The sequence below is a fragment of the Anarrhichthys ocellatus genome, unplaced genomic scaffold (genome assembly GCF_004355925.1).
Source record: "Anarrhichthys ocellatus isolate YVR2014 unplaced genomic scaffold, GSC_Weel_1.0 scaffold24, whole genome shotgun sequence".
NCBI lineage: Eukaryota > Metazoa > Chordata > Actinopteri > Perciformes > Anarhichadidae > Anarrhichthys > Anarrhichthys ocellatus.
This window is the reverse complement of record NW_022280054.1, coordinates 9498375-9526087: the sequence shown is the minus strand read 5'-3', so window position 1 is coordinate 9526087 and position 27713 is coordinate 9498375. Positions and strand designations below refer to the sequence as shown.

General features: G+C 44.7%; 2 protein-coding genes across 6 annotated transcripts in view; one reads left to right on the top strand and one right to left on the bottom strand.

The window, feature by feature from the left end:
• Positions 1 to 541: 541 nt before the first annotated feature.
• On the bottom strand, positions 542 to 21571 carry git1 (G protein-coupled receptor kinase interacting ArfGAP 1). 3 transcript variants are annotated; one of them, XM_031860738.1, is made up of 21 exons: positions 21137 to 21571; positions 17957 to 18090; positions 17496 to 17608; positions 16377 to 16482; positions 15919 to 16005; positions 15674 to 15804; positions 15436 to 15530; positions 15256 to 15298; positions 14527 to 14553; positions 13693 to 13741; positions 12847 to 12919; positions 12161 to 12258; positions 11087 to 11198; positions 10437 to 10561; positions 8993 to 9145; positions 7461 to 7817; positions 6131 to 6202; positions 5668 to 5744; positions 4817 to 4990; positions 4423 to 4486; positions 542 to 4294 (listed from the first exon to the last, which is right to left on the bottom strand). In XM_031860738.1, exons 1-21 carry the CDS (start codon positions 21186 to 21188, stop codon positions 4079 to 4081), a joined length of 2358 nt encoding a protein of 785 aa, XP_031716598.1. In that variant the 5' UTR covers positions 21189 to 21571; the 3' UTR covers positions 542 to 4078. The 3 variants fall into 3 exon arrangements, with proteins under 3 accessions (XP_031716598.1, XP_031716599.1, XP_031716600.1); XM_031860739.1 differs by lacking the exon at positions 14527 to 14553; XM_031860740.1 differs by lacking the exon at positions 7461 to 7817 and having other exon boundaries at positions 21137 to 21569.
• An 868-nt stretch (positions 21572 to 22439) lies between these two features.
• Positions 22440 to 27713, top strand: part of ankrd13b (ankyrin repeat domain 13B) — a 34730-nt gene continuing 29456 nt past the window's right edge. For 2 of the 3 annotated variants that reach the window (XM_031860495.1, XM_031860497.1), the window contains exon 1: positions 22440 to 22912. In XM_031860495.1, coding sequence (XP_031716355.1) covers positions 22805 to 22912 — 108 coding nt within the window. In that variant the 5' untranslated portion in view covers positions 22440 to 22804. The remainder of the gene's footprint in view (positions 22913 to 27713) is intronic. The other variant, XM_031860496.1, reaches the window with a different exon arrangement.

Sequence of the window (27713 nt, the reverse complement as noted above, 5' to 3'; positions counted from 1 at the left end):
CTCTGGAGCTCGTTAATGGAAATAAAATCTGTGGAACCAACAGTGGCTGGATTGTCTTCATTAGGAAACAGAGCGCTCAGTGTAGAACCAGCTCAACTAAATAAAAGAATAAATTAACTGTAATGGTAGAAATGTGAACAATAATCGAGGGGCCTAAATGAATAAAAAGTAACAAATAATAATACAAATGTGGCTTAATGTCATCAACATGGAATGAAAAACATTTGAAGTATGAACATAAAATGTGAGTAAAAACAATGTAGGTTAATGGCACGGAATAAAGAAAACCTTTAATAATAAAGGCATCAGGAAGTAAAACGATGCAAACAAAGCTTCCAGTTTATAAAAGCATTGCTTGTTTTGATCTTTTACTGATTTGATTAATACTTCATTCTCTCCCGTTAATACTGAAAGGTTTGGGGTCTCATCTTCACTCAAACTGTCCTTCACACATTACGGATGTAAATACACACTTGTCCTTATGAGACGGAGCATCCATACAGTAAGAAGAAAATGTGTAAACAGATCCAGGACAATTGACTTGTTTTACTATTTTATTACAAATGTACAGCTTATGAGTTTCCATTACGTTTGACCTCTTTAAGTCATTGTTTCATCTACTTTATACAGTTTTTAACGTCTTCTGTTAAAAGATAACTCTTCCGTCGCCCATCTCCCAAAGTGTAGAGCTGTGAAGAAACACAGGGACAGCAACAGTACAGGCCACAGTGCACTGCCAATGGCTGCGTGTCACAAGTGTGTGTGTGTGTGTGTGTGTGTGTGTGTGTGTGATTCACTGGCTGCAGACTTAATGTTTGTACTTTGTAGAAGGCTTGGTCCAACTGAGAAGTTGAGAGTGTGTGTTTGTGACGTTGTAGAGTATGCGCTGAGTCCTGGACATGATGACGGTGTAGAACGTGTGTTGGACATGAACTGGCGGAGGCCTTAGACATTCATACTAGAGGCACCCTATGTAGTGTCAACTAACTCGGGGAAAGGACTGGGCCATGTGCATTGTTGACCCTCCTCCCGACATTTTTGAGATGACCGTATAGTGCTAAGCCGAAGTGCGCTTCAGACCTTTCCTATTGCCCCATCCCGAATCAAACCCTGCGTCCTGCACCCAATGTACTTGAACAAAGACCTTGGGGGGGGGGGGGAAGTGCGGTACATAATGTAGATCCTACTTCACCCCGCTGGTGTTTGACAATAGAACTGTTGTTCCCGCTCTTCGGTAGGATCGCTACTATGTACACTATAACTACATAAGGGGCTAATACCACAGCATGACCGTATTCACGAGACTCAAAATACCTACGAGTACATTGGTGTCAAGACTGAAGCGCTGAAGGAAGAATTTGGACAGCTCCCGTAGCCTGAAGCCCACTTGGGCCAACAAATAAGACATAAATATCTCGCAGACATACCTAACATATAGCTTAATATAAAATATAGCATGAAAATATATGTTCATATATATGGCTCTAGTCTAAAACTTGGGCAATCATGATTGAAGGGGCGAGCACTGCTGCTGGCCCCCCTTGTGTGTGTGTGTGTGTAAGTATCTCTGTTGTTTCAGCAGTCAGTACAACATCACTCTAACTCAGCCAGGAGCTGATGATGATGTCCAAAAGGCAACCGATATCAAACGATGATACATGTCACGAGTCTTCTGGACACGATTTGTTTCGACAGGGTACAGAAGAAAAACAATCCATCCTTCCCTACAGAGACGCGTGCGACTGTGTGAGAGGCTGACGAACACGGACACTCACAGACCCCGAGTGATGATAAGAGGGCGGAGTGGATAAACTAGACACGAATAGAGCGAACAGGGAGGTGCTGCCGGTGGTCTAGCGTCCGTCTCTCAAAGTGTTCGGGGCTAATTAAGGTCTAATTGCTTCTTGCTGAAAGGCAGCAGTACGAGAGGAAAAGACTGAGATGTAACAGCTGTTTGGAGGATGAGGTCAATGTTATGTGCAGAGGCCTTCTGAGCACCAAGCCGGATTATAGAATACACCAACGCGAGAACAACCAACTATTAAAGCCACAAAGACTTTGACAAACAGTCAGTGGTGACGGTAAACTAGAAGAGGACGGTCCTCCTGCCAGCAAGGAGAGAATCTTTAGATCCCGTCTGCGTATTTTGTTACAGATGTGACCTTATTTGTTCAGGACACAGTACAACAAGCGAAGGGGAAGAGCGCTCTCTTTTTGAAAACACACAACAAAAAAAAAAAAAGAACTTTAAAAACATCTTTGTTCCCAATGCCGTCTCCCATTGGCAGAGTTCAGAGATGGTGAGCTAGAAGGGACAACTTCTGTGGCCCAGATCAGCAGGCCGTGACGGAGAACAGAGCGGTGTGATTCTGCTTGCCAGACAGTCTGAGAACTGAACATAATACACGCCAAACTACATCAAGCACTCATGAGCTGGTTAAAACCATTTCAAATGAGTTTTTTTTTCTCAGATGAAACGATGTAATGAGTATCTATCATCACTTTTCAGGGTGCTGGATCTGGTGCTTTCCACAGGACTACTTAAACTGCAAACATACCAGGATGTGCTTCAATGTGACGTTTGGGGGTGGGGGGGTGGGGGGGGGACCAAATATCATCCTGCTTGGCACAGCAAAAATGAATATGGGATTGATTCTGAGATGATTCCACTGGCTCTGTTAAATGAGGCAATTGATACGATACGTCAGGACCTAACGACAGTTGAGGACACATGAGGAGAGCATTTTGATCCGGGGGCCTGTCATAACGCACCAAGGGGCTTTCGGTCTGACAGAAAATCAAAAACAAAAACAAATCTCCCTCCAACACCCTCTCCCCTTTTGGCAACCGTTCAACCCCTTGGCCACAGGACACCTCGCGTCATGAAGAAACACCCTCAACTGTGTGTGTGTGTGTGTGTGTTTTCTTGAATCCCAGTCGAGCACATACTCCCACCACTAAATGAGAATCATATTTGAAACAATAAAATAAACATACATACACAGTTAAATCAAGATGACAGTAAAAATATCAATACAAAAAAAAATAAAAACAATAGGCATGATAAACGACAACAATAATTCAAAATTATTCCAGTGTAAGTGTTTTGTTTGTGTCAGTAATCATCGTCCTCAGAGGTGCAGACCAAACCAATCTGCGTATTAAAAAACATCAAAGAAAAAAGAAGAGAGGAAAGGAATTAAAACATGCCAGATCATGCTGTGTACCACCGACAGTAGGGGGCACTGGGTCGGAGAAATGCTGGAGCCCCCCCCCCCCCTCCAGCAAAAAGCTAACCCAGGAGGAAGCATCTTGAGAGCCTGAGTGGGGTGATGAGTAGGGTGGAGCCGGATGGGTCCCAGGGGGTCTTTTCTCTGCACCGCAAGCGCATCCTGTCTGGGACGGGGTAGGAGACGGAGGAGCCTCGTGTCGGGTTGGAGTGAGAGCGAGAGAGAGGGGGGGGGGGGGAGGAAGGAGAGAATGTCCCAACTCCACCTGATGGAGGGATGGAGATGATGTGGCGTAGCTTGCGGTAGGTCGATACCTACTTCCCTCTCTCGCAGCATACACTCCCTCACTCTCTAGCTCAGGTAAACGGGGGGGGGGGGGGTGTAAGAATAAATAAAGCGGTAACATCTCCGGATCCAGTTCACTGCACATCGCCGTCGTTGTGTTTTTCACGTATGCTTGTCACAGTTTTTAGCGGTTAATTATACACATCTGATTCCAACAGTTTCTTTAGCTTGCAGCAGGCTGTGGGACCCTTCTACTTGTCCTTCCCTACTTTCTCTTCCACACTTGTGGATTTTCTCCTCCGGTCCTCTGTAGTGTTTCTACTAAACATCAATTCTCTTTGCTTTCATCCGATTCCTTTCCCATGCATATTACAAACTTCTTCTTTCTTCATTGCGCCCATCGTTCTCCCGGTTACTCCCCCTCCCTCTTTCTAACATCTACAGTGTGATCAGGTTTTCCCTCCGTCTCCCCGCTTCCTGCTGTAGAAGCCCCTCCCATCCCTCTTGGCCCACCCATGCATTAATCAGTTCCCTCTCCCCTCTCCATCCATGCATTTGTTGGGTCACTGTTTCTTCTCTCGAGTGGTGATGGTGACCAGTTGCTTGGCAGCCTTGGCGATGTCATAGGCGCACTGGATGACCTGCTGAGTGAGGAGTTGGTAGTCCACCGCGGGGCCCCCGGGCTCCGAGGGCGCCGCCTTGCGGCACTCCACCTGCAACCGCGAGGCACTGGACGCCAACAAGCGGAGGGAGCAGTGCACTGCATCCAACGCCGGGCGCTACGGAGGAATGAAGGGAATCAAAACTCAACTCACATAGTGTAAACAGATCAAGACAGATGAGGAGAGACACACCGAGACAACGAGAGGATAGAGACACACGAAGAACAGAAATACGGGGAACTTACTTTGGGGAAGAGTGAGGCCATCTCAGTGACAGCTGAGTGGATCTTCTCAGAGCACGGAACAAAGCTAAAGAGGAGAGAATTGACTTTATTTAGCTTAGTAGCTGATGAGCTGAAAGAGGCAACAAGGTTGTCTGGTACTAAATGATGCTTTGAACTATTACAGACATTTTTATATACGTCCAAAGTACAACCACAACATGAGTGCACAACTCCCTCAACAGTGGCTATCGCAACACTAACAACTGCATTCACCTGGTGCAGCTGTTAGTGAGTGTGTACAAGAGAATTTCTGAAAAGATGATTCTGGCTCTAGATGTTCCTGTGACTTCCCAATGTGTTATCCAATCAATATGTTTTTAGTGTCACGTTTTTCCCCCTCTCTGGGTAGTCTTACCTGTCGTGTTTGAACTCCTGAGCAGCCCTGAGCAGCTCCTGGATGTTCTTGGTCACCTGCTCAGTCTTCAGTATGACGTCCTCTGTGCAGGGCAAGGTGGGGTCCGGCTCCCAGGCGTCCCCTCCTCCCTCCTCAGTGTCCCCACGACCTTCCTCCTCACTGCTGCGGCCCATACTGACGAGAGAGACACATAAATACACCTTAATCAACACCTTGTAATAAAGCCGTCACAGAGGACATTAACCACCCTGAAACACTGGAAGAGTCCAACATCTTAAGAGACAAACTGTTGTTTTCTCATTAACGACTGATAGTAAAGATCATTAACCCTCTCTGTGTGTGGGCCGAATTTACAGGACTGCATAGTAACAACACACAAACATGGAGCAAATAAAGTGAAATGTACATTTTCAGAATGATTGTAAAGGTGAATTAATGACAAAATGTTTAGATTAACATAGATAATGCCATTCCCGTTAGCAGATACGTAACAATAGTGTCTGCAGAGAACCTGCCCTCTGCCTGCATTTTCTTATTTTGCAGAGTTTGGGACATTTCTGGACGTCAGTCTTTGGACACAGTAGCCGTGAAAAAAACAGCATAAATAGCAAAACGCCAAGTGGACAAAGCGTTTTCAAAACCAGAGTAAATCTGGGGTTGACTTTCACTATCGCTGTCACATGTGATGCTGCAGGTGGTGCAATGAGCTGTCAGGGGGCATGCTTCTCTGGGGGGGGAGGAGGGGCCCCAACTTTGACTGTTATTAGCAATTTATTACACATTTATTACATTTCCCAAAAAGAATCACAGAATAAAACACACTCATCAATGACTTGCAGTGTGTGTCTGACCTTAGCGAGAGGTCGTATGTCTGTGTGTTGTCGTAGTCGCTGTCAGTGCCACTGCCGTGCTTCTCTGATTTCGTCACCTGAGGAAAGAAACAGAGCAACAACACGCTCCATCAGGGCAATTATCAGCCACCTCACCAAACCTCCTGAACCGTTCACTCCTGCAGAGCTCAACGAATAACTCCTCCCACAAAGTTCAAGCATTCGTTTCCAGTGAATGTGATGATTTCAACAAGAAGTCCACTAAGTTGTGTACATTTTAAAAAGTTGTGTCAAATCATCGGTTTGAATATTCTTTTATGAAATGCAAATAATTTGGGGATGTTTACATTTGAAGCCCAATTTGGATGATGAAGTTTGCTGTAATAAAAAATCCAATATTCCAAGCTTTGCAGTGTCTGTAGGAGACGGATTTTGACACAAAATTGTAAATCATATGTCTAGAAACCAAGCCGGTAGAACTCACCATGTATCGGCCCATCTCTGTAGATCCAGACAGATGATGGCCTCCATACGGCGCTGTACCACCCTTCCGTGCCTGTGAAAAGGAGGGGAACACACGGACGGGGAGAGGAAGAGAGAGGTGGAGGGATAAAGATAAGAGGAGAAAGAGAGATGTGTGGATGAAGAGACGGGAGAAGGGAATGAAAGATCAGCAGACAGAGATGGATGAAGAAACGGGGGGGGGGGGGAATAAAGAGTGAGGGGACAGAGAGAAGAGATGCTTTTATAAACAGCAGAAAAAACAAGATGAATGAGCCAGTAAGAGCTGCAGCAGATCAACTTGGCAGCTCACCCATCATCCCCTCAAGACCGCATGCCTCTATAGTTATCTAACACTGAAATGCAAAGAACACTGTCAACTAAACTAGCTGGTGAGGAAGGACTGCACACATCACGTCTAAAATGGACTACACACATACTAACGTTGATCTCCATTATGATAATGCATAATGAGCAGCAGTGGGGCACAGTTGCATGTGAGAGAATCCTATTATACTATTCGATGAAATGGCAAACAATGCAATGACAGAGAGAATGCTTACATCCAGAGGATGCACGGCTGCACTGCAGTGAGCAAAGGGACAGACAGGTGAAGAGACAGACAGACAGACAGAAAGGAAACAGACAAACAGGTAAATCTTGGTGTACGGAGATGGAGACTCGGACACGACTCCATGGAGGTCTCCCTAGAATGGCTGACAGATGTGGTTGAGTGTCTGCATCCTGTAGCTTTCTGTTAGTTAAATGCTGCCGAATGCTATAACTGGTCAAATGTCCTTCCCTTTGTGTGTGTGTGTGTGTGTGTGTGTGTGTGTGTGCACTCACATGTGTGTGAACAAAGCAAAGCCTGAATAAATTAAGCAGCTGTCCAGAAGCAGGAGCACTAACTGGGAGGTGAAAAAGGGTTGAGAAGGTGAAGATCAGAGGGTAACGAGGAGGCCGGAGAGCGGAGGAATCAGAGGCATCCCCAGGCAACCAATCAGAGAGCATAACCCCTATTTCCCATCTTTCTCCTTCACGCCACAGTTATGCACTTCACCCTTCATGGTGCTACAAATCAGAGGCCGAGGTCTTATTGTTATTAGATAAACTTCACATTTAAATGGGGTTCAAGCGCAACTGGGCCTGTTAAAGAGAAGGATCGGGAACTGAGATGCAGGGAGGGGTAAAGTCGAACGGAAATAGAGAGATCAGGAATGGACTGTGACCCGTCAATCAGGCCGGAGAGAGCCAATCACGGCCACCGAAAGGAAGGTGGGAAGTAGAAGGGGGCCGGGGGAGTTCTAACTTACGTTGGCTGTGTTGAGGGGCTGCAGGCGGGCTGCCAGGGAGTCCAGGACTGGAGGACCATGGGCCGTGGGGCCGGGGGCCGCCCCCGGCTCGTACATTGAGAAGGCCTGGCGGTCCCTTCGGTGGGGATGGGAGTTGGGGGCGACCGAGGAGGGAGCCGACAGCCCCGGGGGGTCCACTCCTGTCCCGAACCCACTCAGGCCCCCTCCGCCTATTCCTCCTCTCATCCCGCCCCCATGCCAGTGGCCTCCTCCGCCCCCCCCTCCTCCTCCGCCAGGTCCCCCTACCCCATGGCCAGCTGGCCCCCCAGCCTGCTGGCCCCCCCGCAGCGCACTGTTCTCTGTCTGCATCCGCGTGATCTACAGGAGAGGAGGAAGGGAGCAGGGAGGGAATGAGAGGATGGAGGGAGGGATGGAGGGAGGGACATGGGGAGGTTGAAGGGAAGGGAGGAGGCGTCAACTGAATGGTCAAAGACAAGCATCCAAAATCACAGGTACAGTAAAAGGCTCACACAAGCTCATACATGTTAACTCACATCAGCACCGGGGAGGGAGGGAATATGTAGTAAAGACACTTAAATAGGTTACATGTCGAAGTAGGGATTCGTTTTTGGGAATGGGATGGAAGAAAAGCATAGATATGTGTATGTGTGTGTGTGCGTGTATATATAAATATAAATATATTGTTTTCAATGGTAAATGAGGGCTCACCTGCACTGAGGTACTTTAACCACAGTATTTGTTATCTGCAGTGTTTGAGCACACAAGAGAGTGCTTACAAGTTCAATGCGTCACTAAATCCTCAAGTCACATTAGGAAAATAAACACATGAATGAATCATGAGTCACATAAGCTGACACTAGCAGCCACTAATGAATACGACGAACTAATGATGATGACGACTCGCATAAAAACCAAATGAAGCGACCACGAAGGAACGTTATTAAGTGAAAGCGGTCTGAGCTGAAAATGAGTATCTGTCGCAGCCCTCGCTCCGCATTAGAATGACGTCTGCTTTAGTTACTGAATCACACTGAAAAGCTGTAACCACACACATCTTCCAGGGACAACATTGTAGGAAAATGACAAGACTGTCAGGAATAATACATCAGCTTACAAAGACATTGAAATATTCACTTGTCTCTCCATCATCCTGCCCTCCTTCTGTCTGAATCAATTGTTCCTTCTCATTTTGCCACCCTGTCTAATCTTCAATACTCTCCCTCTTTGTCTAGGCTGCATCCTCTATCTGATTTAATAATATGTAACTTCTATATTTAGGTTCTTGTGTCGACCTTTTTAAGAAACAATTGATGCTGACCTTTCTCGCTTCATCCCATCTCTCTTTCCTGCCCCCCTTTGTTCTCTACTCTGATCAAATAACGTAAGAAGTGAGCTAAACTCCCACTTTCTGCTTTCTCCTTTGCTCTGTACTTCTCAACATTCTGCTGTGGTTAAGGTTCTGCACAAGCTGACCCCCTGACCTCTTGTCTCTGCCTGTCCTTTCCTTCGCCCTCGCCCTCCGTACTCCCTACCTCCTTCTGGAGCCGCCGGAGCTCCTCGCTCAGGTTGTTGTTGACCTTCATCAGCTGCTGCACCTTGGCTTCTGAGGAGGCCAGAGCCTTCTTCACCTCCAGGTACTCCTGCAGGGTGATGGGGCCGTCTGACAGGTCTGATGAGTCCATACTCTGGATTGATAGGACATACAGGCAGGCAGACAGATGGACAGAAAGAAAGACAGACACACAGACGGGTGGACAGAAAGGCACAGACAAAGTGAGGAAACTGACATAGGGAGACTTGGGAGGCTATTCCAGGGTAAAAACCCAAAGTGGAACACCTCATATCTCTATGAATCTGCTGTTAACTCACCATTCTATCTTATATACAGTATGTAATGTATGCAGTCTTTCTGCGGAGGTACTATGAGGAAGGATTCGGGGTTAGGAAGTATGAATTAGTGCCTTTTAAACTGGATACAACACAGTTTATAACTGTGTGAGTGTGAGAGGAAGTGGGCTGGCCTGGAGGGTCAGCACTACAGCTGATCACACACACACATATAGACAGTGGTGCCTCAGTTCTTGCTCCCAAGGCAACATCTCGGCCCACTTCCTGTGACCCCCCGGAGCATGCTCAAACACATGTCTTTACCACTCCCTAAAAGGCCGCATAAAACATCTTTCATTGACTATTCCTAAGAGCTCTTTGTTTACAATTCATCCACCTCCGACCCAATCCATTTCTATTTTACTGTGATGCCTCCACTTAGTACAGATAACACAATGCATAACATGCCGCCACTTAGTCCTATAGATAACACAATGCATAACATGCCGCCACTTAGTCCTATAGATAACACAATGCATAACATGCCGCCACTTAGTCCTATAGATAACACAATGCATAACTGAATACACTGACATTTGATACGAGCGCAACAAATGAATGCACATATTTTTAGAGTGCAGATGGGAGTGGAACCTCACACTTGCGGTTTGTCAGAGTTCTGCCCAATGAGCTAAACAAGTCCACAGGAAAAGGAGATAGTTACTGGTTTAGCCGTTTACTTTGTCATTTCTACCACTCCCACTCCGCACCATTTCTCCCCTCTTTTCCTCTCTCGCTCAATCTCTTCTTCTCTTCCCTCTCAGTACACACTCTCTCTCTCTCTCTCTGTGTGTATGAAACAATGCCTCTCTGACAAGCACTCAGAATAGCTGATGATGTCACTCAGGAGCTATGTGGCGGCCCTGACTGTGGCCACTCCCCGCAAAGCATGCTGGGACAAGCAGTCATGAAGAGGAAACCATGGAATATCTTTGCTAGCTAATGCGACTGCTTTTCCAATATCCTATTCGAGAGGAACGTGACTGAATTGCCGAGTAACATTTTCAAACTCCTTGTGCGTCGGCCTGTGCAGAGTTGTGTATTATCAAAACTAAATGATGAGTGTGCATGTGTGTTTTAGTACTATACCTTTGCACGGTTGCTGCGTTGCGTGTTGTTGTTGTTCTGGGTGGTCAGCTCGCTGTCTGTGTCTTCATCCGACGCTACGCTGTCGTAGTCATGCTGGTCATCGTCAATGCCCAGATCTAATGGGTCTGACAAAGCAAAAAATGTACATCTATTACACTACTCAATATAAAGTGCAGCAGCCCTCCTCTTTCTTTTCATCTCTGCCTTTAGGAATGCTCAGACTGATAAGACTGCTCACTGATGTCGGGCCAGCTTCTTTTTTTACAACTTATTTCACCGGGGTTTTCCATGTTGGTTTCACATCAGAACCAGTTGTTAGATTTATATTCAGAGAAAGATATACATGTAAATGTAACTCTTTAACAACGAATCCCAAAGAAATCACCCTTCTTCCCTAAGTTGCTGGACTGGAGCCCGTTCAACATGTTGCTGCTTGGAACAATAATCACGTTTGCTTCAAAGCTCCACATTGTTGTACAGAGCGGTGTTGCAAAAAGTCATGTGAACTGACATATCCATCTATATTTGTATCTAGGTTAAGTTATATGCCCTTGTTTTTTTTTTTTTTTTTTTGCTATTCTTTAAAAAGCTTAATAATTGCCTTCAGCCCTGCGTCCTAATTTGTCTGTCCCTTCCTCCCAGTGTCTCACCAGTAGGGCTGCTGAGTCCTTTCCCCTGCTGTCTCCTTTTGGCGTCACTCAGGATGTCGATGATGAGCGTGGCAAACTCCCGCGCGTTGAAACGAGCCAGCTTCTGACGGCCCTGAGAGCGGAACGAGTCAGGAGTTAGAACTTGGGGTTACTGGCATGAAAAAGGTCATGAAGTTGTCTCATCAGTTGTGTGGAATACAGATACAATCCAGCCCACAGTCAGTGGTTCACTGCCTGTGGGACTGCTGTGGTCAACGACCATGTGCTGTGGAAAAATACAGTCATACTTTAACACTCATCACACACACCATCAGAAGTATGCTCTCACACACACACACACACACACACACACACACACACACACACACACACAAACACACACGAGGAAAGAAACCGTGCAATTACGCGAGCATGCTGGCATCCATAGAAGAGAATAAAAAGTCCCTTTCAAATGAAGTGCTAATCTGGAAGTACTGCACAGAGCGATGTGTTATTCATAACATGTTTCTTTGGAAGACAAAAAGCAGGTAAAAAGTTCAACTCTAAATGCGTGTGAGTGTGTTTAACACCATAAATAGACAACACTTACTGACTACAGTGAAGTGCCCAATCAGGGGAAGAGCAAACGTGAGCGACGCAGGTGTGTTTTTTACGGTGTGTGTTAGAAGTCAAAGTTTACACTAATGAGCCACACAGATGAGGAGAAACAATGTGAGAGGACATATGGGAATTCTCTCTCACACACACTCACAGAGAGAGTGAGGGAAAGAGGGGGGGGGGGGGAGAAACACAGATGGATTACATCTTTTCCTCCTCTTTCACAGGCGAAGAATATCCCTCGTCAATTTCACACTCATTCTCGGCCTCCCCCCAAAACACATACACGGTCCAACTGTCTGAGATATCCCTATGCTTTTTTTTTGCTCGCAAGTTCTTTCACCGTAGTTTCTTCTTTTTCTCAGTTTCATGATTGTGCACAGGTAAGAAATATCTACAACATCAATGTATACGAGTGCATGCATGCCACCTGTGATTGTCTGCACTATAGGCTTGTGCATGTATGAGTGTGTTTACCTGGTTGCGTGTGGCAGAGTATTCAGGATTGACTGGAAGGAAGGGCACCGCGCTGCGCTCTGTTACCAGAGTGCTGTGGTTCTGGGTCGTAAGCCACACTGGAGACACAGATATGAAGCAAAAAATAAGTCTGTGTGTGTTTAACAAGGAACACCCAGTCCATCCACCCACACATGCATACAAACCAAAAAAAAACATACAGTAGGTCCTAAAACTGAATTCCGGCCCCTATAATCCACCGTTGTGATTTGAGCCCTCCCCCTCTGTGTGTGTGTGTGTGTGTCTTTGTATCCTTGCCACTTACCTGCGGTGCTTCTGTCAGAAAGCACAATTTGACTGCTACTGCTACTGAAGGAAAAGAGAGAGAAGAAATGGAGAAAAAGAGAAGGAGAAAGAGCCAAGGAGGAGGAGAGACTCAAGAATTTCGGAGGCCCTTCCTCGCTCCGTCTCTCCTCCTCCCTCTCTCTCCTTCAACAGTCCCTTTCCTTTTCTCCTCACTCTGTCCTTCGAATTCACTCAACATCTATTTTCTCTTCCTCTTTCCTTCATGTCACTGATGTCATGTTGGGGGTGTTTTGTATGACTTTAAACATCTAGTTTCCATATAAGGACAGAGTCAGCACACATGACAGATACTGTATGTCTGCTTCATAGAAGGATGTGACGAGGGAGGAGATTAGGCTCACCCGCATCGTTTTCTCTGCGATCGACCTCGTCATAGACGTCCATCGCCAGCTCCTCAAACAGCCGGTTGTTGAGCTGTCTCACACACACAAGCAAATTGAGCCCAGATATATATTAACAGGTGTATTGGTACATGCATACACATCAGCCCTGCAGACGCCAGTGTGAGAACCAGGAGACAGCAGAAGAAAACAACCTGATGTGCAGTCACTTAGCTGAAAATGTTAAGACTACATTTTATATTTACTGCCTCATTTTGACAATATCACTCTCAAAATCATATTTATCTTTGTTGTTGTAATTTTACTATTTCTATTTTAGTCCACTTTTTACTGTATTTATTTACCTTACTCTTATTGCTATTATATTCTATTTTATACTTATTTTACACTTAATAATTGTTATTCTATTGTTCATACATGTTCATTCTTCTGTCTTAATCTTTGATCAGACTCGCTCAAGAATTTCCTTCAGGATGAATAAAGTTCTGTCTCATCTTATTTATGCTGAAACTTCTGCGTGATGATCTGCGAGTACTTTAAGTACTTTAAATGTTGATAACCGACCATCAGCTCTCAGTTTTTTTGGATTACCGAAATGTGGAGCTGAACAGATGGCCCTGGAACGGACAAACAGAACTTTGGAAAGGAACAGAAAATCTGGCTGATACACCAACCAACCTTTTGAACCAATGTTTCTTAATTACTCTCGGTTTACATTCATTTCAAGGACACAAGAAAACTTGCTCAATTTATTGACTAAAAACTTACTTGACAATTCTTACCATTTTCTGTAATGTAAATGCACAACAAGTCATCATTCAAACCTCACAAGTCAATCCAACTCACCGCTTGGAGCTTCTTCTTGGCAGCCTTGGCCAATTCTGAGAGGTCCAGACTAAAAAAAACACAGAGAGCAACAGTCAGACAGTCACCACAAAGATGCAGTGGAATGAAGAGGCGGAGGGAGAGGTTCGGGAGGAAGACATGGATATGGAGAGCGTAGCAAGAGGTGAGGGGATGGGAAGGGAGTTTGGTTCGAAGAAGGGAACGGGGAGGATACATTTAGGGTGGGATGCCTTGGGTGTAATGGTGACTGACATTTAGAGCGGTCTAAACCTGACAGCAACTGTACAGACACAGGGACAAAGTGCATCTGTGATTTTGCAAGCTACAGCGCTAGAGCGCTAAAAACTGTAAAATAGCTGCACATATTTATGTCAGTCAACTTTCCTACAATATGTTGCTCTAGACTCAAATACTTTAGAATGTAATTAAGTTTAATTCACAGATATAAGAGCTAGAAATCAATCATCTTTAATCTTATTTCTGGACAAACTATTGTTTATGTGGCCACATGCTAGTGTGCAAGGTGAAGATATGGATATGACTGGTGTGATTCTCCGGAGCACAGCAACACCTTACTTACTGCAGGAGGCCCTCCGTCTCCATTTCCTTTCAGCTTTTAGTCATCGAGACTTTTTCCCCCTCATAACTAGCTGTGCAGCTGTATTTTCTAGTGATAACAGATTAAGGCCTAACAATCTCCCCACTGTGAAACCGCTGAAGAAGAGATTGTGGTGTACAAGAAACATCTATAAAAGATGGGGTAGCAGACAGAGGGGACTGAAATGAAGGAAGAGATTGTGGGGGGGGAAAAAGGAACAAGGAAAGTAAAGATACCTCTGTGTCGGGCACTTAGGACGAGCTCTGGCTCCACCAAGCGCAGCGAAATGGAGAGAACAGAAGACGAGTGAGAAAAAGGAAGAAAGAGACAGAAAGAGGGGTAGAGAGGCCACATCAAAAACGCTTCAATTGTTATTATCAAGAGGAACCATTTACCAGAACAGAACAGATGCAAGTGGAGTTAGACGGCAGCTCAGAAGTCAAATACTTACTTACATATGCGAGTGTATTTTTAGGCTGCTTCTCTGACTCCGCTGAGAAAACCCCAGCACCCACCAAACATTTTGAAAGAAGCTGTGCCAAGTAGCACTGAAGTTGATTTATTATAACCTGACTGTGCACTTCTGCACCTCTCAAATCAAAACCTGCAGTTTAGGAGTTATAAACCAAGCACACCTCAAGTATCTAAATCACTGCGGGTACCTGTAATAGCTTCGATCGGCCTTCACGATAAACAGCCGCCTTTCATAGAGACCTCCTTTAATTACCTCCTTTTTTTTGGGTGGGGTTACATATACTGTGGTGCCACCCTCTGGTCACAACACTAAACTGCATCAGTATCAATTTACCCACACCAGGGAGACGCAGTGAAAAGAGTAATGGAAGTATAGACAAAGTCCAAGTATACCAACAAAGACACTTCATGCAATCAAACCACACCATGCATGCAAACGCAAGGAAAGCATAACCAATGTATCACTAAAACAATAGCGTCATGGTGCATACCTGTCTGCCATTTGAGGAATGATATAATGGCCATTCTTGTGATCTGAGGAGAGGGAGAGGGGGGGGAGGAAAGAGGAGAGGAGACTGAACAACTGGATAAAAGCTACCGCATATGTCACTGAGGTTAACTGCAATGTACACGGGCATGCGAGGCGCACACGAACGGGTGCAGTGGGTTACCTGGACGCCGTCCACAAAGGTAGAAAGCTAGTCTGTCCGTCAGTTCGTACTGACACTCTACCAGCCGATCTGCTAGCTCTATATGGCCCGCCTGCCTGGAACACAAGACACAAACAATTCCACCTTCTTGTTGTGTTTTTGCTTTTCCTCTCACCATTCTCCAATCGCAGATTCCATTTGAGATTTGATTTAAATGCAAACAGTGTTATTAGTGAAGTGCGTTTCCAGCGTTTTGTACCTCGCGTAGTCCATAGGCGTGCGTCCGTTGATGTCCGGTGCTCCGGGGTCAGCACCGTACACCACGAGCAGCTCGGCCTGCAGGATCTGCCCTGCCTTGGCCGCCACATGGAGCGGGGTAGTGCCTTTCTCCTGCAGTTGGACATGCAAACAGAGTCAGGACAAGAGACCTGGCATAAAGAGAGTAACTGAACAGCACGGCTATTTTCTAGATGAAGTGAGTCAGCGAGTAGATTTTGTCCTGACCGGGTGGAAGAAGTTGGCCTGAGCGCCGAGGGACAGCAGCCGAAGACACGTCTCCAAACTCCCTGTCCGTACACTCGAGTGTAGTTGCTAATTAAGAAAGCAGAGAGGAGAGGAGAGAGAGGAATACAGAGTGTCGGGTGTGGAAATATTAAACGTCGTGAAGAGACAGAAACAGACAGAATCCCCTTATTAGCCCGATGGAGCACAACAGCATTAGAGATCATCATTACATCCTGCTGTGTCATTCAGACCACTTCCTGCCAGGCAGTTAGTGTGCATGAGTGTGTGTGTGTGTGTGTGTGTGTGTGTGTGTGTGTGTGTGTGTGATCCCACTGATATCTTCCCACTGATATCTTTAAATAAAACATAATTTGTGCTTACACATGCAGTTCAGCAATATGGAATATCTGAATGGGCTAATTATGTCGAAACCCTGCTGTGGAGTACTGAGCCCTCACCTTACTGAGGTCCTTGGTAGTGACGCCGTCATCATCACGGCAGGGCAGCTTGTGCACAAAGGCCAGCATCTGGTATTTGGCTCTGATGAACTCGGACTTAGTGGGACTGGACCAGAGTAGAAGATAAGATGGTTATCAATAAATACTTAATTAATCCCTCTTTGGGGAAATTTAATTTTTCCACTCCGTTGTTATTTTTTTGTTACACACAGAGGCCCAAAATAAACACACATGCATACACAGGATGTATAGATAGGCATTATTTTCTCTACAGAGATGTCAAAGTGATGCCACACTCAGGCACTCTGAGCAGTTAGGGGTTGCTAAAGGGCACCTCGGCAGTACCCAGGAGGGGAACCGGCACCTCTCCAGCTACCGCTCTAAACTTGAACCGGCCACTACTAGCTACTGCCGCCCCACGACATTCAAACCTCAGAAAAAGTGCATTAATATGTGTTTAAGTTTCAAGTTTTTTACTGAATGCCACAAACAGCTGATTTGTATTTTGGAGTGAGAAGCAGTTCAAGCTTTGAGTTCCCTTTATCTCCTCCTCCTTTGATTCTTAAGAACTCGGCTACACACCTAAACAAGACTGCGGTTTCTCAGCAAAGCCTGAGTTCCTTCACATCTTACTGAATGAGCCACAACTGATATGTTACTACTGGTTTCCTGCTTGTTTTACAAAGACAGTTACACAATATACAATACTGTAAATGTTAAGGGATTAGGCAGAATGTGCTTCCACACAGTAGTGACATGACACATTAAGTTCAAGGAACAAAAGATGTTGTGCAGGTCCAACTCCTGATCTCATGACACTCCCATATTCACATTTCAACCCAAATGAAGCACTGCAAACCTACAACGACAAACCCTATCCTGTGTTTAGATACACAAAAACCCTGAGAACAGAACAATATTCATTAGGACGGCGTTACAAGACTACGAGACGACTGTTTAGAGGGCATTAAGGAACAATCGGGTGCAATAGCTCTTCGCCACTGCAAACAGCAGTTAAAGGTTATATAGCATTCCTGTGCAGCCGGGACAATCATTTCCCACAGTAAAAGTGTGATAGTTTTGTTCTGTGTATTTTGAGCCTGTAGGGAGTGTACTTACTGGACTTTGTCCTGGGGGTTGGGTTTCCTACGACCGCTCTGTACCTGAGCAGGGTCCAGGAGACTGTGTTCCCATATGGAGTTGGCCCCGTTACTGGCCAAGGTCTGGACCATCTGAAACCCACATGCAGCAGGGACTCAGTGACGGTTCACCGCAATGCAAGCCAATTATAAGAATAACTTGGTGTCCCCTTAAAGCTCAAATGCTATATTGTTTGTTTTCATGACCAAAAAGCTAAAAAAAAAAAAAAAAAAGGATGTACAAACAGATGAATATGCATATATTTGAACATAAATAAAGAATATACAACAACAAAAAAAAAACAGATGGAAACACTGTGGGAATGGATTTGCTTCCCCAGTGCTGAGTCAGATTTCTAGTCGTCACCTTCTGGACCACAGGTGGTGCATTTGCTTCAGCTTAATTTACTCTTTCCTCCACCCTTCCTTTCTCAGCCTTACCTGCAGCAGTGCGGGAGGCCATCCGCTGTGCCTCAGGTGCTTGACTATGGAGATATGGCGGCCCAAGCTGCGGTGGACTGAACAGCATTCATCACAGATCAGGACCCCGCGGTTGATGCTGGTCCAGCCCGGGTCTGACAGGGAAACAGAAAGAGATGAATGCTATTACCATATTATATATTACGGGTTATACGTATGTGAAAAGGGGAAATGTTGAAGGCAATATCACTAATAGAGGACATACAGACCAGGTAAATTAGAACCTTTCAGTCATAAGCAGCTTGGTACGAGACCAGTGCCTTACTGGCTGCACCAAACGTCAGATCTACTAGTTTATGACAAAAACAGAGGTTTCCATAACAGCATTTGGTATTTGTTTTAGTCTGGTCAGTGTGATATTACAGTGGCGAGCATAATGCTGGGGGGATCGTCACTTCTTTCAACCCGACATTGGAATAGATGAGTGTGAATGAGCTCAGAATGGGCCATAGAGTCATAGAGTCTGGGTCCCATTTATGCACCCAGGAGCCTGATGTGATGAAAAGCTCACAACTCCTATGGTCTGCAATATCAAAAGAATTATATGCAGACGTAGATGCACATGATGCATTCACAAACACACACACACACACACACACACACACACACACACATCTACTGTCTGCATTAGTCACTCTCAGGCAGGGATAAAACTGTCTGGGCTTAGGAGCTAAAATAGTCCATCATCAGATGAACTGACATGCTTGCAATTGTTTTCGCCCCGCAGAAAAAGTAGCAGCGATGCTAAATGGCTTTGATAAGAGCTATAGCCTAGTTTAGAACAGTAGCCCGTGGGCTTCGAAGGCTGGACTGCAGCAATTTAATTCCTTAATCTTCGTAAAAACTCCCACAGGCTACGCTATCCGCTTGGCTCGCTGGATCAATATGAGGATACACCATTAAGCTATTAGACCTGAAATTATTGGCAGCAGGTATTGGCCAAATCTGCAGCATGACATAATTTAACCTAAAGTTGGTCCAATTTATTAATAAAACATGGACATTTGTTTTTAAGCCTGCATAAAAACATGTGTTACAATAAGTATTAATGGTGCTGAAATAAACACTAACTTTTGCTTGCACATAATTACATCATTTGTTTCTACACTAAAGCTTAGCTTTAATTCAATATCCAGAAGCAACATGTAGGTCCGCTTGCTTCATCTTCTCTAAGTTTTGCTTTTTAAACCCGACCAAACACCGGTCACAGCGTCAATAGAATCATTTGACAACACAGCACGATGAAGGAATTCGACGCCACTGTCAAACTGCTCTAAATGCTTGCATGAGAGCTTATTATACAATTGCATCTGTGATCAATAAAGAGTTTACTATCATGACAACGTGATTCATTGTTGCTGTAAACTGTGCAGATTGCCACGGCATGACATTAAAGCCTCCTGAGGCTTGGCTTGGACTGGGAGTATCAGTGGTCCTTTGTAGCCATGCCATTGAGTTGTCCCCACGACACAAAGCCGGGGTAGTGGGGAGGTGGCTTGTCACCAGTGGCTAGGTCAGTACTTTGCAGAGCGCACTGCGTGCGTGTGCATGTCGTCGTAAGGAGGGGATACGTGAAAGGAGCTGATGGTAGTAGAAGAAATATACAGCTCGTAACAGGTACACCAACGCAAAGAAGCCCACCACCATTATGAAAAACTGTGTATTAATCTGAGAAAACCCAAGTGAAGAAACAATTACTTTGCAACATTCACACACACACACACACACACACACACACACACACACACACACACACTGACCATACTGTAAATTGCTATGGCGTTCAAGGAAACTGGGGTTGTTTAGTGCTGGTCAGTTTATGCAAGAGGACAGACAGCAGGAGGGTTAGTAAATATAATAGTAGCAGGAATGGGGTTCAGGTCGGAAAGCAGAAGCAAGGTGCAGCCGGCATGCTTTTGAACACTGAGCAGTAGAGCGTTATGACAGTTTTGCACACACAGAGAGACACTGCTATCAGGGGGAGCAGCCGTGAAGAGGGCAGCTGTAGAAATGCAGGTACAGACGAATCAATGTAAGCAACACACACCAATGAACAAGTGCTTTAAAGTAGACATGAGGGCATGTGAGGCTACAAGGTAGAGGCATGAGAAGGGATACCAAGGTTGACTTGGCACTACCTCACTTTCTGACAAACACAGATGGGGTAAACGAGGTAAACAAATCTACAAACACGATGCTCATCGTAGTGGTCATACAATATGGGCAACATGTTGCTTTTCTCTGGTGAAGTCAGAACATATTTATTCGTTTCGACTTCATTGTGTATCAGGTTAAATGTTCCACTTTTAGGGTGGCTTTCAAATTAATTCCCTCAGCGTTTGTAAAAATGTAATTTCTAAATTACGGAGAAGACTAAAAATACAGTGAAATAAATGACTATTTTATAGAAACCTTAACTCAATGAGGTAAGCTCTTTCGTGGTTTTCCAACAACCTACGGAACCGGCCAATAACTAATGTCAGATTCATTTAAAACGACTAACTCACGGCGCGTTAGCGGAACCCGCTTAGCAATAACTTGCCGTTTAGCAAAAGTTAGCTGGAGTAGCTAACATTGAAGCTAAGCTAGCCAGGTACACAGCCTCAAAACGCCGCTGGAAAGAGCTAACATTAACACAGCATATAAGAAATATAAGTATGACGCTGGTATACTGTGTAAGCTAAATGTTTAACAATAGCTAGCAACGCAGTGAGTCACAATCGCCTGCTCGTTAGCGAGGCTAAGCTAACGCGATGAGAAGCCTGTCCCGGTTACGAAAAATCAAAACAAACGTCTCTTCAACAAGGAAGGCGACGTAAATCTGACACTCAGATCCACAATGCAGAATATTACGTGGTTATCCTCGCATATGGTCAAATGAATGTGCACATCAAGCCGCTTAATTAACGTTGAGCAGCTATTAGCCACAGATTTTTCCCGTTGTGGTAACACGCCTATTTTTCACTGTTTATTTTGGGCCTAAGCGACGCTTGGGAGCCCTGGCCGTTTTCCTGCTCTGCGAACCCGCTGACAGTGACAGCAGCTTCGGCCCTTATTGTCCCACCGTATCCCCCCCCCCCCCCCCGACGTATTGTTCCAAGTAAAGTGGTCTATTTAGAATTTATATTTCCTCCTCCCTACCTGGCGCACTGCAGTCGGCGCAGACCTCTGTCCTTTGTAGCTTTCTTGACATCTCGAAAGTCGGTGGATGGCCGTGATGATGTGGTGGTTCGCCCTTACTCCCCCGGAGCTACCGACCGACGTCTGCTGTCTCCCGATGCGGCCCTTGAATCCCCGGAAGCCGGGTGGTGTGATCGGTTTTCCCGGGGCCAGCTGACAGTTGGATTTCCCGTTTGATCCTGCGGTCTCTTCGCCCACGTCCACTGCCGAAGTCAAGCCTGGAGCCAGTGCTATGCGAACATGGTTAATCCGGCTGTTTGTATGAACCTCATAACGGAATATTTACTAAATATCTTCGCTGCATTGCCTGCAACTCACCGGGAGACGGCAGCTCTCTACCTGTCAGTTTCCGCGCACACACACACACACACACACACACCCAACATCCCTGCAGCCTACCTACGGAGGGGCAGGGAGGGGTGAGAGGGCAACAACAATCATGCTGTCATTATTTAGGGGAGGTGGGTTTCATAGACGGATCAAACTCGACTAAAACATAGAAGAGTCCACTCACCAACATATTTTGTTTACATGTTGCTGGATATTTACGAACATAATTTAAATGTAAGATATTGACCTAGACTTACTTTATCTCCTTAAAACATCAATATGAGGAGTGGTTCATTAGTAGCCTATTTACTGCAGGTATTGAACTTTTTAACTTGTCATTATTGGCAAAATAAGGGGCATACCTTTGACAAAACGCATGTTTTTATTTAAAAAAAAAAAAAAAGTTTTAGGCTCATTCATAGATTTGGTAGCAATCAGATAAATAAAATGCATTAAACAAATATGTGGAATATCTTTCTGTTGCTATTCATATTATTATCATTTCATAACATTTTAGCATTATTAATCCTGCTGTTATTACTGTTTTTTAATAATAATTTTGATTCCATTCTGTCATACAGTTAACAAAGCAAGGTGTTGTGCATAAAACTGAAGCATGACACAACAAAAACACTGACGAAGTAGAGGATTCGAATTGATTCAGACTTTCAATTAATGCATTAACGCATTTAATTCTGAATCGGTTTACTTGGTATATCTTGCATTCAACGTGTATGCTTTGCTCCCCCCCCCCCCCTACAGTATAGCACTACTTCAAGAGTCCTGTAGGGGGGTTATGCTAGATAGTTTCCTTTTAAACATTTGTGTACAATTTCTGCGGTTCTCTTTTTCACGATACGTCTTTATCACAACATTGTTGACAGCGGATTGTCTGAGTGTGCGCACATTTCATTGCAGCCTGTCAATGCATCTTTCTCAGTCACCGCCGGATGGGAGGAGAGGAGGAGTATAGATGAGAGAGAGAGAGACAGAGAGGGAGAGAGAGGGAGGTAAGAGGTGGAGGAACGGGTAGTTAAGAAATAAAGGTGTAGCCGACACGAAGGCAGTCAAACGAGGGGTTTATATCTCTAAATGCTTTTCACAGGGCTTTGCAGGTTATTCTAAGCAGAGCATGCAGGGAGTCATTCACTGTTTCTGACGCGTAAGGCTGCCCTTGTACGCCGTTGGGCATCACCGCCGATAAAGGATGATCCGTTTGATTATCTAGCGTGAATTGATGACAAAGTCTCCTTACAATCCACAGTGAAGAAAGAGGAGGAGGCAAACTATGATCCGAGGATGATTTCTGCTAAGAAAACTCCGGAGAAGAGTCGCTATCCTATCCACTATTTGGTGTGGCACAACAAACACCGACAGCTGGAGAAGGAGCTGGCAGCGAACGAGCAGGTGAGACGGTGATGAGCGATCAAACGCCTCTCTCCTTCCAGACATAGGGGCCTGTGTCTTCATTATAAGCGTTTGTATGGGCGTGTGGGTCCATAGATTAGGTGGTAGATGCCATCCACATCATTCAAGAACCTGCTCAATAACTGGGAATAGCGCAGTAAATTGTTATCAGTGGGGTGGAGGGGGGACACGTGTAGATATCCCCACACTTGAATTCACACATATTATTTATTTTAGTCATTCATATTTAACTCAGAGTGACACAACAGACTTTATATGTCAAGGATCTGTGTTGTTTCCTGCATCAGGGCTTAAAATATTCACCATCCCAGTCATTTTAATAGGCATGGGAAGTTGTAACTGGAAAAAAATCCAACTGCAAATGTCTGTAATTGCTGACCCTGATGGTGTTGCAGTGCGTGTGTGTGTGTGTGTTGTCGGAGTCAAGAGGGGCTTTATGCCTGTGTATAAGCAGCAATATTTCACGATCTACTCAAAATTGTAGACTCTCTACCTTCCAACCCCGGCACCTAAACCATATTTGAGTGGGTAAGACAATGCAGATACTGAGCATGTGGGCGAACAGTTGCCAGCCACCGCCACAGTATAAACAATAATTGAATCATTAAGGTATTGGGTTTGGTTTCCAGAGAAGATGTTTGTCGTAATCAAAAGAATGGCAAATTATTTTCACCCACTGGTAAGAGTACTTCAGTTTAGGGTAAGGGACTCGATAATATGATAAGAATCACATTATTGAGTGTGTGTGTGTGTGTGTGTGTGTGTGAGAGAGTGTGACTGTGCAGGAGCATGCATACAAATTCAGTTATTTTTTTTGTAAATGCACTGAAGCGCTTTGCCATTATATAAGAGATGCTCTGCAGGTTAGCAACCAAACAGAAGTCTGAGTGCATGCATCATGCATCGAGACATCACGCTTACACACACACTTCCCTGCTCATGCATACTCTTACCTTCTTGTGGTTACAAAATCATAACCCTGTAAGCTTTTCCTTTACACCAAAATGGCCAGCTAGTGCCCCAAAGGCAGCTATCAATTGGTTTACCACAATCCCTACATTCACAGTAAGGGAGCATGCAAGTGACTGTTACCATGTAATCCTTGACCATAATTATAACTACTGGGAGATAAATGGCCAAACTGAATACACCTCACAGTGAAGAGGGGCCTCTATTCTTCAAGTCAATGTCTGAGGTAACGCCTGCACGTATTTCCTTGAAAGAGGAGCTGGAAAAGAACCGAAACCCTTTCAAACGTATGTAGCTTTGCAGTTGTTGAATGCACATTTTCATCCCCTGCTGGCTCAAACTATTGGAATGAACAGATGAGGTTTCATTGGTGCTTTGGTTTAAAAGTCCTTATTAAATGTTTAGGTTAAATGCACAAGGATCTATCTTTAGCCAGTAGCTACGCTAGTGACCCGAAGGATGATCACGTCAGGTCAGTCGGTCAGTCAGTGCAACGCTTAAAATGTCTCGACAAGTCAAAATGATTGGCTGGATTGCCAGGAAATTTGAAACAGAGCAATTTGAAACTAGAGCAGAATTAATTACAATGACTTTGGCGATCCCCTGACTTTTCATCTACTACCACCAACTGGTCAGAATCCAAAAGTGGTCCAACACTGATGCAGGATGACTCTAAAGCTAGTGTCCGGAACATTGTCATTCATGTTTCAGGAACCCTTGTATCTATAAATACTATATGATGCAAATGCTATTGCTCCTCTGCTGTGTATTTGAACCCAGGACCTCATATTTTGATCTTAGCCAACAGCCTGCCTTGTAGTTATGTTTCTCGTGTGAGAACAAACGTTGAACATCTCACGTACCAAAGTGTTCAGAATCAAATAAGCTTTGATGTTAATCCTTAGGAAAGCTTCATTAGTCACCCTCCTCTTTGTGCTTGTTTAGGATAACGACTCACGATTGTTGTAATTATCCGTGTAGATCCATCTATCATGGCAAACAAATGCCGATATATTATGTCATGTTGTTCACCACAATAGAAACTTGATTTAACTTGAACACTGTAAGACCTTAGATCTATGCGAAATGTAAAGCTATATGTCTACACACACACACACACCATATGTTTCAATGAATCCACTGGCTTCTTGACTATATTAGATTTCATAGGTTCTATCGTTTTTATGGCTTTAAAGCTTTTCAATGCTTTCAAAAGAATCACAAAGAATATATAAAAGAGGGAGATAGGCAGTGAATATGACTCTCTCTTTTACATTTTTCACAACAACCATAATGCATTGCTCTTTTCATGCCAGCTCCAGAGGCACTCTCCAAGACCCGAAACCTCAGTTATCAGCTATCTGTGTTTGGAGGTAGATCAGAGCAAGTTGTGAGGAGGCAGGTAGTAAACAACTGAACAGCAGAGCTTTATTTCTTATTTCTCCTGTTCCCCTCTCATTGTTAATGAAGTTCTACTCAGTCTAAAACTGTAACTATTCAAACGACCTCTCTATCTCTTGCTCTCCTGCTATTGCGAGTGTTCTCTAGTTGTGTGTGTGGGTTCATGCACATGTAAGTATGCATCATGGTTTTGCACGCGTCGTACAACGCAGTGCTTTGTTAAACATGTTTACATCCTCAATTTGTTTAGTCTAATGTCAACTTCACATCCCAAAACTCATTTGACATCCACTTTATGTCATAAAGTGGATGTCAAATTAACTTCATATGGTAACCTGAGCCCCTCATCTATATGCATGGTGCTGCTTATACTAGGGCGGCACACACACACACACACACAGAGACACAGAGACACAGACAGACCTTATGCATAACTATGACATTGTGTCCCATGCATTGACTGGTTTTATTGAACATATTCTCTTTGGATCACTCTTTGCATAGCTGTCAGAGAGATCTTGCATGCACTTGAGATACACATATACACCTGGCACACTGAACTGACTTCATGATCCACTTATAGAGAGAGATTTATATTGTGAGCATCAGCCATGACAGAAAAAGACTGGGGGAGCATATAGACAAAGAAGAATATTAGAAATACTAATGCGTAAAATGCATATTGTATATTAACAATACAGTGCATTGTGATAGATCCTACGATATCACATTATGGCAATGCAGATATTGCATGATAATGGTTGGTCTCTGATGAATTCAGTACCCACTCAGCTGTAGAAGAACTGTGTAATGTTTCTGACCTCTGCTTTATGCCACAGTAAAATAAAGGTAATCTACAGCCGGCTGCATATCAGCTTTTTTAAAGCCTGCCCAACCTTTGGTGAAATGATGAGGGTAATTTCATTTTTTCCCTGTGCAGGCATCAAATATCCGGCACTGTTTCTGATCACACTCGTATTTCCTTCCAGCACAACAATGCAATGAATGGCTGGTTGATGAAGTTTTAAAGAAATGCCTTTTCCCCCAATACTTGCGGTATGAGACTGTACGACTATATGTAGAGACGTCTATGCTTGCCCAATCTTCTATGAGCAGCATGTAGCAGATTGTGAGTGAGGGGAGCGAAATGCTGCCACAGCAGGCTACAGTGGAATAATTGGCACATCGGATATTGATGTTACGACGCAAAGCCAGAGAGGAAACTGACCATAGTAACAGGAGGAGCGGTTGAGTAAATGCCAGCGACACACAGCTGACCACAGAGAGACGTACAAAGGGAAAGACAGAGATGAGGAGTAGTAAAATAGGCAGAAAAACAAGCAGTGGGGGGGGGTAAAGGAAGTGATGAGAGATAAATTTTTCGCTGTGTTCACCAGATTCATAAAACAAAGTTGATGTGAGGGAGAGAAATAACAGCCAGTAAAGAGAAGTGAAATAGTGAAAGCAAGGAGGTAACATTGACTAACTGAACCAAGGAGTTGAGGCGCAACCAAGGTGAAGAAGGGAGTGAGAGTAAGAGAGTAAAGAAGAAGGGAGGAGGTGGAGAGGGAAATAATGACAGACTCTGACCATGAACAGAGTCCATCTGGGTTGCAACAGATGTAGAAGCCCAGTGTGATTGAAAAAGAACAGAGCCACGCAGACGGGGATGGTCTATCTCAAGACGAAGGCAGGAAATAACAAAGAGATCTGCTCATTGCTGTATCTTGTCCTCTCTGTGACTCTGTGTCTGACCCCTGCTCTCTCTTTCACAGTGCGTGGTTTGATCATCGTGCCCCTCAGTGTTAAATCACCATTATAAAATCGTATGCCGGGTTGCTGGCGCGAGGGAACGGAGCCATAAATTAAGTCTCACGGGTTCGTTGGCCCGAATCTATACGCCAACCATCTGCTATCTACTTTCACCTATCCCCTCCAAGCTCCTTCTCTTCTCTTCTCAGCCTGCGTCTCCCTGTTTCCTCTAATCACATCCAAACACTTTTTTTCATAGCGTCTATGCCCTGGTGCCCTCCCTCCCTCCCTCTTTACCTTTATCCATCCAGCTATCAACCCCTGCTTCACCCGTCTTACTTTCATCAGTGTAATGAAACCCAAGTCCTAACTGCAGCGCAGCAAAGCCACAAAGAGAGGTCATGAGGGCTGGGTTAGGGTCAGATTTAGTTAAGCTGCTGAAAGCTTTTAACAGAGAGAGAGAGACAGAGAGAGAGAGAGAGATATCGGCAGTTATAGGCAAAAGGAAAGGAGGATTGGTGATTGAATGAAGGAAAGATCGGGTAGTAAGAAATGAAAGTGGTGAAGAATGGAAACAAATAGGCCTACATAAGAAATCAGAGGAGATTGAACACCTAGAAGTAAAGACCCGTGCAACAGACAGGATGGCACACGTGAC